Here is a 14,652-nt window from a genome sequence, read left to right as displayed (position 1 = left end):
TTTATGGCAGCCTATTTGTTCAGTGTCCACTCCTGAATGACATATAGAATACGGCTTGCGGAAATAGGAGGCATAAAGAGAAAACACTTCAAGGTCCTGCTTTGCGAGTCAAAGAAGTAACCAAGAGAAGGAAAACGAAAAAGAATTCATATTTTCCTCAAAGATATTTCAACGGAAAATTCTTGAACTCTCAGATGGACAGGGACTTGGATGCAGAACTCGCGTTTTCACGATGTTCAAGTTTTATATCTTTTTGGTAGTTCTGGTAACAAAAGTTTTATCTCAAGCAGATATTTCTGGTAATACAACAGCGAATCCAGATGTTTTAGTTACCGAAACTTCTGTTGCTGCTGAAGTGAGTACTGGCAGTGCAACAGTGAACTCAAGTGTTTTAGTTACCGAAACTTCTGTTGTTGCTGAAGTGAGTACTGGAAGTGCAACAGTGAACTCAGGTGTTTTAGTAACGGAAACTGCTGATGCTACTAAAGTGACTAATGGTGCTGTAACAGTGAACCCAGATGTCTTAGTAGCCGAATCTTCTGCTGTTGCTAACGTTACTGCTGGTGCTATAACAACAAATCCAGACGTTTTAGCAACCGAAACTGCTGCTGCTGCAAAAGTAACTGTTGGCAATGTAAATGCAAAGCCAGATGTTTTATCAACCGAAGCTTCTGTTGTTGCTAAAGTGACTACTCGTAAGGTGAAGCTCACTGTTTTATCAACAGAATCTACTGTTGTTGCTAAAGTGACAGATGATGTCAAAGATTTCGTCAATGAAACTGCACCCCCGAAGCAGACTTACAAAGAAGCTGAAAAAGAAATTACTGATTTCATAAATTCCCTGCTTCGGAGCTTGTTACCTAAAATTATTGGGGGATCTGGAACAGCAAAACTTAGTCAAAAATGCACCGGAGCAATGATGAAAATTTTTGGGAATGTCCGAAGATTGAAAGGTTGGACACTGAAAAGTAAGTGGCTCTATATTTCTCATATATATACAGTCGGACCCCGATTCAACGAACCTCTATTTAACGAATTTCGTGATTTAGCGAATTTTTCTTTTTCTCCGACTAGAATGAAGGCAAAAACCCCTATTTATCCAATAAAAAAAAACCCGAAATGACGAATTATTTTAACAGCCTTTTTTTTTTGAGCAATCACGATTGCTTATTGTTCTCACTTTACCGTCCTTGGCGTTGTGGTTTCTTTTTCAGTTTGGACCAGGGGCTTCTGCAGCACCACCGCCCACCGGCCTCTGCAGGCGCGTCGGAATCCGATTTTCCTGGTCGTAGGCGTCCATGTCCTGTACACACACATGCTCACACACATACACACTCACATATACACACACGCCTACGTGCATACACACAGGTCTACGCACACACAAAAACTTACACATGCATGCACGCGCGCCTACGCACACACACACACACAAACACACACCACTATACACACGTAACCGCCCAGGAGGAGGGGCAAGCTTGGGGAGACAGGAGTCGTTTCTAGAGACATAACTCCAATGAGTCACAACTCGTTATCCCTGTCACAGCTCATGATTGCGAAATACATAATTTGAATTCAAAATGTCAGAATTCAAATTAATTTACTTTCTTTCCTTTTTTTTTTTTGTTAATTTGAGTTAGGAAATATTGGATTGTTTTCCAAATGTTTCATCCATATTATCAGAAGCAGAAAAAGTCTTTTCTTGGAATCGGCTATTTATGACGGGCGAAGGCGAGGGGGCAAACAACGAATATTGATTCTGGTGCAGGAAGCGATATAGTGAAACTCCCATTAAAACTAACTTTTTCAGATGCTTTACATGGCCTGGAAACATCTCTAATGCAGCAGGTTGCAAATGGTACAGTATTTTCTTCTCTCCATAAAGTCGAAAGAAAAAATTCTAAAGTGTAAATCATTGTATTTTTGTCAAAAAATGCCATTTTGCAACACGAAATCAGCTCTATAAAAAATATTTTTCGAATATGAGATAAATTTTACTTCAGTATATATGCAATTAGATGTATGGAACAGGTGGTAAAAAGTCTAACACAATTTAGTTTCTGAGAAAAAGGAACAAAACAAAGGGGGAAATCATACCTCATCAAAATAGGTTTACATTTTTTTAAAGCTTATTTTAACTTACTTCTGATATTAGCACGATCAATAAGTTTGTACCATTAGAAAGGTATTGAAATGGAGTTTCAAAATATATAAAAAATATTTTAAAAAGCGAATTTTTGAAAGTACTTAAGGTACTGACTCCCTTTAAAGCCTATCCTAATTGTTTTTAATGATAATTACCTGCATAGGTGGAACACAAAAAATAATCAAATGACTAGTTTTTAATCATAAAAGAAAATGTTATAAATTGATGCATGCGAGAATCGAAAAAAAAATAAACATTTCTGACCTGAAACAAAAAAACAACAATCATTTGATTGCAAACACGAGCAACAACTTCATATTCCGTAATCCAAATGGTCAATTGCTACAGATTTATTGATACCTAACATCATTTCCCGATTATAATTTCAATATCCAAAAAAATAGTTCTGCCTCACTGCACCCCGCGTCTTACTGTGCCCCACCCTCCCCTACTCTTATTTTCAATGTTAACGGATAATTTAAACTGATATACCGCAATGGGGTGGTTTCCTTCAGTCAAAAGTTCTACTTTTAGTCATGGAAATGGATAGAATGAACAAAAAAAAAAAAAAAAAAAAAACGTGGACCCAGAAAATACTCTCATTTTCCCAACAGTTTTTTTTAAATTAATTTTTTAAAGTGTACGATTTTTCAAACAAGGCTTGGTTTTGATGACGTCACAAGTGATGCACTTTGGCGCATCTTTCTATCACGTTTCTACGTTATGATAATCAAGAAGCGAATTCCTATTCCTATTCAGAGTCACAACTGAATACAACTGTATTTATGTCGAGGAATACATACTTAGTGCCTTGCCTCCATTATTTTATATACCGATAGATGGCAGCACCATCACCGGATCGAACAGTTAATGAGAATTTAGAACTAGTCCAGGAGCTAATAGCTACTTAGTACTAGCACCCCCAGAGGTATCGTTTCACTTGGAGGACATTGAGACCACGAGCATATTTAACGTCGCCCAGTCCTCTTTAATGACGACGGTGGGTCTTCGACCATCGAGGTTCGAACCCAGGACCCTCCGGCCCCGAATCCGACACTCTACCAATCGGGCTACCACGGCCCGAAGAAGCGAATTAAACATTGCACTCTACGCTTGTTATCAACCATATCGTTGCCAATACACGTCAGTAAAGATACGAATTAAATATTTTGCTCTGTGGATGGCAACACTGAAAGGCATTTCATCATTTGTGATGTCATCGGCAGAAGCCGTAAACAATAAAAGCGCTCCGATTTAAGTTTTTTTTTTTTTTTAAATATTAAACTTAAACAAATTATTTAAAAAATGGTCAGATCCTATGTATTTAAGCGTGCTGTTTCAGAAAAAAATACTTTTAAATTTTTGGAAACGACCCCATTCTATATTCAAACGTAAAAAATACCCAAATAAAGACTTTCCATCCAATACATTAAGATAATTACCTCTGCATCAGCTGTATAAATTGAAAAGTGAAAGTAGTTTGGTACAAAATTGCAATGAAAATTCTATTCGTGGTTCATAGTAGCAAGATGCTCTTTTTCTCAGTACAAGACAAATTAGAAAATGAAACTCAAGCATCAACTTGTAAACATTAATGGTTTTAACAGGGCCCGGTTAAGATATCGAGGGGCCCTAGGCCAAATATTTTTTGGGGGGGTCCCCTGTATTCAAACTTTGTAACTTCAGCCGTTGGCTGAAACAATTTTAGCCATTGACTAAAAATATTTCAGCCATTTAGGAGCCCCTAAAGATCCGGGGCCCTAGGCCTGGGCCTAGTTGACGTATTTAGTAATCAGGCCCTGGGCTTTAAACGTTTAAGATAAAAGTGTTTAAGAATAAATTAAGCGGTTATTTTTAAGCGAAAGTGCGTTTTAATTACACATAATTTCAAAATCTTTTTCAAATTCCAAATCGTTTGTTTCCATAATTACAATAGATTTTTCATCTAAATATATCAATCAATTTTGTGAGAAAATACGCATTGAAATCTTTACTAATAATAAAGCTGAAAGTCTGTCCGGAGGATGTCTGGATCTCTGTGACGCGCATAGCGCCAAGACCGTTCGGCCGATTTTCATGAAATTTGGCACAAAGTTAGTTTGTAGCATGGGGGTGTGCACCTCGAAGCAGTTTTTCAAAAATTCAATTTTGTTCTTTTACTATTCCAATTTTAAGAACACTTTCCGGTGCAAAATTATCATAACGAGTAAATTACGAAATTATCATGACGTGGAACTGTAACATGGGCAAGCCAACTGGCGAGAAATTCACCATACATTATTTCTAAATATACATGCGAACCAAAAGACCTTTTAATTTTCTACTACGGGCAAAGCCGTGCGGGTACCACTAGTGTTATATATACTCAGGAAAAAAATTAAATATTTCTCATTTTTAATAACCATTGAAATGAAAAATATTTTTGAATCCATTAGTCTACGTAATTTTTTTGAAATTTCGTATTAATATTGTAAATTTTACGTTGGAGCTTTCTTTCTGTGACTTAATGAAAAAAAAAACTTTTTCTTTTTAAAGTGAAACGAAATGACTTATCTAAAATATCTTTGATGAAAAAAAGCAGGAAAGAAAGAAAGAAAAAGAAAAGAAACATTAAAACTCTTTTGCCCTTAAAAGTACTTTTTCTCGTATTTGATTTCATCTGATTAAAAACGTTTCTTCAATTAGAGTATGAAGATAAAGTTCAAAATATAAACAAAACTGTTCGAGAAACTGAAATTATTTTTTTTAATGATTAGTTTTTTTCTTAATAAAATGTCAAAAGATTTAAATTGCATCGGAACATCAGAAGATTTTTTTCAGATCACTTTTTAATAACTTTTTTGAAAATAAATACATAAAACTAATCTCTGATAACCTTAAAGTTCTTACAGAGTTTGAGTTATTTGAATGTTTTTCACTGAAAATATTTAATCAACAATTTTTTGCTTGAATTGCTTTTAGCAAATGTGAACATAAGTTTTATGTTTCATCAAATATTTTTTGTAGCACAACTTATTTGAATTTTCATTTCACAAATCATTAAGGTTTCTTAATGAATAATAAGTTTTAAAAAATCAAACTCTGCGGGGGAAGTTTTGTGCTCGTTTCTTCATATCCTTGCCGCATTTATAATGGAAATTTTAATTTTGGATTAGTCTTTCATGAAATTTTAAAATAACAGCATAAATTCTTATATTCTGATGCTTGTATGAATCATATGAATTTCATAATTTTCAAGTTATCCTAAATCAAATGTACAACTTAATCGCTTACTTTAGAAAATTATAGAAATTTGAAAATATATTAATTGATTTAATTAAAACTTCAATCTAAAAAAAAATTACGAATGAAAGGAAAAGGCATGTCATTTCAAAAATTAATATGCAAATGGAAGGTAAACGTTTATTTTCAACTCTCGGATTTCGAAAAGAAATTATTTTGCGTAAATTAGCCCTGTTCCATGAATCTGAGTCTTTAGTCGGGAGTTGTTCTACTGAATGTCAACAGAAAATTTATGAATTTTTCTAAATGGGGTGGTTTTCTTCAGTCAAAAGTACTACTTTTAGTCATTGAAATGGATAGAATGAGCAAAAAAAATAACATGGACCCAGAAAATACTTTCATTTTCCCAACAATTTTTTCAATTAATTTTTAAAATGTCCGATTTTTCAAACAAGGCGTGGTCTTGATGACGTCACAAATGATGCAATTTGCCGCATTACGTTTCCACGTTATGATAATCAAGCAGCGAATTAAAATTGCGCTCTACGCTTGCTACCAACCCTATCGTTGCCAATACACGTGAGTAAAGATGCGAATTAAATATTTTGCTCTGTGATATTGGCAACACAGAATGGCATTTCATCATTTGTGATGTCATCGGCAGAAGCGTTAAACGATGAAAGAGCACCGATTTAAGTATTTTTTTAAGAATATTAAACTTAGAGAAATTATTTAAAAAATGGTCAGATCCTATGTTTTTAAACATGCTCTTTCAGAAAAAAATACTTTTAAAGTTTTGGAAACGACCCCATTGTACTTTGAGTTTTCAGTAGTTTTATGTGTGAAAGTCCTTGAACTAGATTTCAATACTTATACATTCATTATTATTAAAGACTACTAGGAATGCGCCCGTCAAGGTATGACGGATGAAAATTGCTTCTACATTTGAACGAAGCAATTGCCTGTTTGGTGATACAGTAAAACCTGTAAAGTTGACCAAGTCCTTGTAAGTTGACCACCTGTCTAAGTTGACGGCTATTTTCAGGAAGAAATAGGAATTTTTTCCTGAAAAATAGAAAATTTTAGTAAAATAGTTATTTAGTTAATTCAGTAGAAATTTTTTCCTCTGAAATGACAGTCTTACCAGTAAAACAGTCAAGCAACCAGATCGAGTTCAGCCTTGTCACAATAAAACCTTTCCCTGCCTTTTAAACATTACCAAAACATATTATCAAATTATCATGCCGTGGCGTGAGTTTCATTGTTGATGACGTCAGGAACGTTGCTCGATCATTAGCTATTGTATATGTGAGGATTTCCTAAGTTACTTTCTCTTTCTTCTCTTTCATAATGCCTGCCGTTTCTGCTTTTTAATTGTTGCTAAAAACTTAAAAACAACAGTAACCATAAAGTTAATTTTGTTAATAAAGTTAAGAAACTAATTTCAAGGCTGAACTTAAGCAAGCATCTTCTTATATAATTAACAAGAAGTTCTGTCTAGAACTAGATGAGCCTACTTTCCCGTATACCCATACTACTTTCTAGTACCTGATCAATATTCTCAAAAATAGCTAAAATCGCAAATTTTTTCAAACATATTTTAAAAATACTTTAAGCTGATTTCTAGAAATAAAATAACCCCACTCATCTAAAAAAAATTTATGCGTAAAAAAAAAAAAAAAAGCAGCTAATACACTTTTTTACATTAAAAAAAATCTTTAACAGCTTTCAAAACGAGAAAATAATAATTAAAATTAATCAGCTCATTAAAATAAATACATTATATCAAAAAAAAAATCGTTTCTTTTCCCCTGTTGCCAAAAAACATTTTTTTAAATGAATTAATGCATTTACCAAAACAACAACAACAAAAAAAAACAATAAAATGTCAACTTAAAGAAATAATTTTCTTTGTCAAAAAAAAAATCGTCTGCGCATATCTTTATGTAGAAACATAAATGACTTTGAGTTTATTCGCCAAAAACTGAGTACCTAAATTGAAACTTTAGCGTAAAAATAAAAACAAGTCATATCAACAATAATTATTTCACAGTTAAAACCATAGCTGCGGAGTCGGAGACCATAGCTGCGGAGTCGGAGTCAATCTCATTTTGAGATAAAGGAGTCGGAGTCGAATATTTAAGAATCGGAGTCAGTCATTTGTCCACCGTGTATAAATTTTTGCCAAAACTACGAAGTCAGAGTCAATGTCGGGGAGTCGGAGTCCGATTAATTGTCGGGCACAGGAGTCGGAGTCGGAGTCAAGTGCCCCTAAATTCTCGGAGTCGAAGTCTGGAGTTTGACGTCAAGAGTTATTTCCAACAAAATTTGTTTGAAGTAAATCCGCCTTCAAGTAGGGAATCTTCATTGACTTTCAGTTTCCCCGTAGGCACTATTGTTAAGGGATTTGAACTGTTCAAAATTGAACGGAAAATTGTTCAAATCAAAAAGATATTTTATATACAAGTTTTTCATCAAAAACTTTTTCCGACAAAGCTTGTTTGAAGCAAAATCGCCTCACAGTTCGGAATTGCTTTGAATTTCCCCGTAGGCGCTAATGTTAAGTTTTTTTGAACTGTTCAAAATTGAACAAAAAATAGTTCAAATCAAAAAGTTAAATATGGGAATGAGGTGTCCTCGCCGAGATCTTTCGAACAAAAAAAAGTTTGTTCGAATCGGACTATTCATTCAAAAGTTATTAGGGGGGGACAGACAGACAGACCGACAGACAGACAGACCGACAGACAGACCGACAGACAGACAGACCGACAGACATTTTTCCCCATTTCAATACCCTACTTTCCAATTTTTAATTTTTCAATATTTATTTAATTATTTTATTTATTTTTGACTTTTTTTTGTTTTTCACGATATTTTTAAGATGCATTAAGCCTTCTTTCATGCTTTTTTCTTCTTTTTCTGACTTTTACTGGGAAAGTAGGCTAAAAACTGAGCGTATCTATGTATGTTCAAGCTACTTCTCCCGAACGACAGTGAACTGACCATCGAACCAGGTATCGATGGATTCGTAATCTTTCCGTCTTCATGTTAGGCTATTTAACATAATCCTCCAATAATAATTAGCGGAGATATCAATTAAAAACTATTAATTATAAAGCTTGGATTTGGACATAAAATCCCTATTTTTCGAAGGCTTTCCTCCATTCAAAATATTATTTAGTGCTTCATCTCAGCTTTCCGCAACAACGCTTTTATTAAAATGCATAGCGGGGTGAAGAAAATCATTGAGATGACAGGTCTGTTGCCATTTTTTCTCTCGAATATGAAAAGGTAAAATTCTTGTTCTTGTTTTGAGGCTTTTCCTGTAATCAGAGGATTTAAAATGTTTACTTTTTGGGGTTTTCCCGCAATCTGCCGCAAAATTTCACTGACTTTTTTTTTTTTGGTTCAAGCCTGAGTGTTGAACTCGCGTCACTCGACATAACTTTTATTTTCGGGGTAGACCGTGCAGAGCCGGGTGACGCAGCTAGTAGATTTAGATTTTAGGCAGCTGAAACTTTCCAAATAATGCAGGTTTTTGAAGCTTGCTTTGATTTAACTCAATTCATTAGTTAAAAAGCATTTTTAAGTGTTTTTTTTAACTACGTACTTGTTCAAAATTGTTTTTGAATTTGAGCATACAAACATGCTGTATTTGGAGCAGATTAACGATAAATATAAGCTATTCTATCTTTGTGTGCAGCGCATTTATATTTGCGATGTAAGTGATTATATTTTCTATCACTTTCGTCGTAATAAAACGTAGTGATTTAGGGTTTTTTGTTTTGTTTTTTACATGGATAGGAAACAGGCAAATATGTTTTAAATTTAAAAAAATTTCACCTCAAATAAATTTCAACTTAAAAAAATAATAATCTAAAACATATTTCTATAAGCCTGGTTAGCACTAAGAATTATGAAATAAAATAAGTTTATGATTTCTTGGTTACACACTTACAACATAAGTTCATGATTTCTTGTTCACAACATTTGGAGTTTTTAATTGCAAAAACTACAGTTAATCTTAATCTCATTATATTTAGATTGATTATTAAGCAGCCACTAAAAGTAATATTAAAAATTTGAGAGACGAAATAGGCAGTATACAGATTTGTAAGATTCACTTTTACTACTGAACACATTTCTTCCTCTCTTAATTTTTTATTTAAATTTTATTGACTGGTTTAGAATAAGAAGTCAAAGGATCTTTAATCTTCAACTTTTTTGACTTACTGGAAAAAATATGTGTTAGATATAATTTAATTCTGAACAATTTGATACCATATTTATTTCCTTCCGCAAAATATTTCTCTAGTAATCGTAAAAATGTGTTAACTTTCCCCATAGAGGTTTATGAACTGCTGCTGTGTTGAAGCCTTTTTTTCTCAGGTGCCGGTTTCTTGTGATGCGTGCATGATATCTCAGAAAGTTTCTTATATATTTCGGTAAAACTTTTCGTGCATATTTGTCTGGTTTATTTTTATGATCTGAACCTAAATTTTAACTATAAATGAAAGTTAATATTAAAAAAAATATATTTTCGCCCAAAATTTTGGAAAATTTTGATATTAACTTATAAAATTTCGAAAAAATAAATAAATCATTTAAAAAAAATAAATTTAGGTTCAGATCATAAAAATAAACCAGACAAACATGCATTAAAAGTTTTACCGAAATATATAAGAAACTTTTCGAGATATCATGCACGCAAAACGAGAAACCGGAAACCGGCACCTGAGAAAACGAAGCTTAAACAGCTGTGTTAACAAAAATCTCTGTGGGGAAAGGTTACGCATTTTTACGACAACTTGAAAAGTTTTTTGCGCATGATAATAAATCAAGTATCAAATTCCTCAGAATTAAATTATGCAAAACGTATTGTAACGGATTCGGTGCGACTTCCACTTTCTTGAAATGAAAACACAGTTCTTGATAAAAACACAGGAAATTTATTTACACTATGTACAGGAAAGATCTTCAACAACTGCTAAATTATTCATCAGCAATTAAGCAACTATCACACAACACCGTAAACTCAACGTTTACACACGTATTTACTCCCAAATACGAAAACAACACAGCGAAATGCCTCGCTATAAACAGAGCAAAATGCTCTCAGTTCGAAATATCAATCGAAACTAAACTGTTTATCCATCGCTAACGGCTTAAATACACCGAAAAGAATTTTCTCAAATATTCCACACGCTTCTCGAAATGCGTTGACCGTTATCAAATTTTATCAATGAACAAAAAGGGAATAGGGGTCGTATATTTTAGCCATATGAAAAAGGGGTTGTATATTCATTACGGGAAACTATTTACAGGTTACGTTACTACAATAATTACTATTTACAGGATTTGTAACATTGCCCCCTTCCTAAGGACTGCACGTCCCGGGCAGTACAATCCCCGGAAAGGGTGCCAAACTTCTATCACAAGTTTACAAATATACACATTAATTAATAACTAACAGATACAGAAAACACAATAATAACAAGAAATATTACTAAACATTAAAAGCAAAAATTATCTACAACTTTTATGTGATCAACCATGGTTGCTTACGTAATACTCATGAACTATGGCCATAGTATGGGGCTAACCGATCATAATGTACAACCCTAGGTTTTGCATTAGGTGATTTTTGGATCCTCACTACGACGTCATTTAGTCGGTTAAGGACTTTGTAGGGTCCATCCCAATGCGACTGCAATTTGGGTGACAGACCTTTCCGTCGGATGGGATTCCATAACCAAACCTTGTCGCCTTCGTTGAATTCATGTCCAGTAGACCTTGTGTCGTATCGGGTCTTCATCTTCTCTGCCGCGATGTTGATTCGCTCTCGTGCGAAGTTATGAACGTCTTCCAACCGGGCCTGGAGATCCTGGATGTACTCCTCAGGCGATGAAGGCGCATCCGGAGGACGACCGAAGACGAGATCACAAGGTAGCCGAAGCTCTCGTCCGAAGAGCATCTGAGATGGGGCATATCCGGTAGTCTCGTGGACAGCACTGCGGTAGGCCAGCAGGAACAAAGGTAGCTTCTTGTCCCAATCCTGTTGATTTCTGGATACCATAAGTGAGAGATTATTCAGGATTGTGCGGTTAAATCTCTCCACCATGCCGTCCGATTGTGGGTGTAGTGGTGTTGTCCTAGTTTTCTCAATTCCGAAAATTTGACATAGGCCCTTCAAAACAGAGATGAAATTCCTCCCTTGGTCGGAATGAATCTGCAAAGGTGTTCCATATCTCGAGATCCAATGTTGGACTAGAGTCTCTGCTACGGTGGTAGCTTCTTGATCTGGAATGGGATACGCTTCGGGCCATTTCGTGAAATAGTCGATGGAAACAAGAACGTATTTGTTCCCATCAGCAGTTCTTGGTAGAGGACCCAGGATGTCGATCCCAATTCGTTCGAAAGGAGCTCCAACGTTGTACAGATGTAGCTTCCCTCTGCTTCTCTTCTTCGGTCCTTTACGAGCAGCACAGGCGTCACAAGAATGGCACCACTTCTCCACGTCATCCTTCGCCTTGCTCCAGAAGAAGCGCTCCCGAACTTTATTGAGGGTTTTCAAGACACCAAAATGTCCTCCAGTCGCACTACTATGTATTTCTTTCAAAACATCTGAAATCCTTGATCGGGGAAGTAGTAACTGCCACCTAGATGTTTTGCCGTCGTCAGATTCCCATTTCCGGTGTAACACGCCGTTCCGTAAATGGAGTGAGTTCCATAAAGCCCAGTATCTTTTTGTTGCAGGACTGAAGATGGAAACGTCCTGCCAGCTAGGGCGTCGACTGTCACTTTCCATGAACTCTAAAATTGGTTTTATGTCGGGGTCTTCAAGTTGATCTTTTCGAACTTGGTCATCACTCCATGGATCAGGTTCTGATGATGTTGGAGTCACTGTCACCTGATAGGCGGTAGGGCTAGTCGTTCCATACTGCTTCTCGATTCGGGAACAATAGTGGCAGTTCTCAGGACAGGGTCTCCTTGATAAAGCGTCAGCATTACCGTGAGATAACCCTTTTCGATGCTTGATCTCCATGTCATATTCCTGGAGCCGTTGTATCCATCTGGCTATCTGGCCTTCCGGATTTTTGAAGTTCAAAAGCCAAGTTAATGAGGCATGATCTGTCCGAAGCAGAAATTTTCGGCCGTAGAGGTAATGATGGAAGTGTTCTACAGCTTTCACTATGGCCAGTAACTCCTTTCTGGTGACGCAGTAATTTCGCTCCGACTTTGATAAGCATTTGCTCCAGTAAGCGATGACATGTTCATTTCCGTCAATTTCTTGGGATAAAACAGCTCCGATGCCCTCGTTGCTCGCATCAGTGTCCAGGATGAAGGATTTTTCAGGCTGAGGATAGGCGAGGATAGGCGTTGATGTTAAAGCCTCCTTCAGTCGTAGAAATGCATCTTCGCATTCTTTGGACCATTCGAACTTTTGCTTGCTCTCCGTCAGCTTATGCAAAGGTCGTGCAATGTTGGAAAAACCCTTTACAAACTTCCTGTAGTAGGTGCAGAGCCCCAGGAAACTTCGCAGCTGATGGATGTTTTCGGGACGACTCCAACTCCTGACCGCAGATACCTTCTCTGGATCGGTTTGTACACCCTCAGAAGAGATGATGTGACCAAGGTAGTTCACTTCCCGGCGGAACAAATTACATTTGGACGGGCTTAACTTCAGATTGGCTTCCTTAAGCCTCTGCAGCACCTTCCTAAGATTTGCCAGATGTTCTTCGAAGCTGCGTCCCACGATGATGATATCGTCTAAGTAGACCAGACAGGATTCGTAGGAAAGTCCTCTTAACACTGTCTCCATAAGACGTTCGAACGTAGCTGGTGCATTGCAGAGGCCGAAGGGCATCACTTTAAACTGCCATAAGCCTTGTCCAGTTGTAAACGCTGTCTTCTCTCGGTCATCAGGGTGTATTTCAACCTGCCAGTAGCCGCTCTTCAAGTCCAGGGTCGAAAACCACTTGTGTCCGGAAAGAGTGTCCAAGGTGTCGTGTATCCGTGGAAGAGGGTAACTGTCTTTCTTGGTGATTTCATTCAGCCGTCGGTAATCAACACAAAATCTGGTGGAGCCATCTTTCTTTCGGACCAAGACGATGGGAGAGGCCCAAGGACTGGATGACGGTTCGATTACATCATTCTCCTTCATCTCTTTCAGGAGGGTCTCAACCTCTTCCTTCTTGGCGAACGGTAGTCGTCTTGGATGCTGTTTAATAGGGGGGTGTTCTCCAGTGTAGATCCTATGCTGCGTTAAATTCGTACGGCCAACATCCTCCGATGTAGATGAAAACAGATGCTTGAAGTCATCCACCAATTGTTCCGCAGCAGTTCTTTGGTCTTTCGTTACTGGTGCACTCCCAATTAACTTCGATGTCAAGGACTCAGAAGACACAGTCTTGGGGGAATTGATTCTTCTAATGATGCAGTTTACTGGAGTACAAGTTGCTAACACTTCACCTTTCCGGATATTCCTTGGCCTTTCACTCACGTTGGCGACTCTCACAGGAATTACATCCTTAGAAAGGTCCACAAGCGTAGATGCTACCAGCACTCCGTTTATTTTATTGCTTAGGTTAGGGTATTCAATGAGTCCAAATCGAAAACTATTGCTTTCTTCAAGGGAGCCAGGTATTAATGATTCTGACCTTGAGGGAATCGATAAATCTGTTTGGGCTATTATTTGATGAGCGGATTTTACATCACTTTCTGCAGGGAAAACGGCTATGTCTTCTCTCATCGAGTGCAGCTCATTAGTCTTGAAGTCGAGAGTGAAGTCATATTTCTTCAAAAAGTCCAATCCGAGAATGAAGGGGTCAGTGATAGCAGCAACGAATGCCGTATGATGGTAAGTGGCATTTCCAAACACTATTTCCAAGTCCACTTTACCGTCAATCTCAATTTTGTCACCTGTCACAGTCTGGAGACTTACGCGTGGCGATGTCCACAGCAGTTTCAATCCAAATTCACGAGCCACATCTGTCCTAATGATTGTCACATTGGCTCCAGTGTCAACAATCAGTCTGCAGGGGTTCCCATTTACATGTGCGTAAATGAAAAGTCCATCACTGCCACTACTAGAAGAGGAAATCTGCAGAGCTTTAGTGGTGGTGATTTCCTTCCCTCGCGTAGCTTGGCGAGCCGGACAACTCCTTCGCAGGTGTCCTTCACTACCGCATTTCCAGCACTTCTGCTCTTGTTTCTTTTGGGCTGTTATGCTGCTCAAATGTCTTGTCAAGTCACCGAGTTGTCTCTCAAGTTCAGCGAGG

At 36.9% G+C, this 14,652-nt stretch overlaps 1 protein-coding gene across 1 annotated transcript in view; it reads left to right on the top strand.

Moving 5' to 3' along the window:
• Positions 1-218: 218 nt before the first annotated feature.
• Positions 219-14,652, top strand: part of LOC129227420 (nose resistant to fluoxetine protein 6-like) — a 59,193-nt gene continuing 44,759 nt past the window's right edge. The window contains exon 1 of the mRNA XM_054861977.1: positions 219-968. Within this exon, the coding sequence (XP_054717952.1) occupies positions 233-968 (736 nt within the window). The 5' untranslated portion in view covers positions 219-232. The remainder of the gene's footprint in view (positions 969-14,652) is intronic.

This window comes from Uloborus diversus, chromosome 1 (assembly GCF_026930045.1).
Source record: "Uloborus diversus isolate 005 chromosome 1, Udiv.v.3.1, whole genome shotgun sequence".
Classification (NCBI taxonomy): Eukaryota; Metazoa; Arthropoda; class Arachnida; order Araneae; family Uloboridae; genus Uloborus; species Uloborus diversus.
Note: the sequence above shows the minus strand (reverse complement) of the source record. Positions and strands in the feature narration are given on the sequence as shown.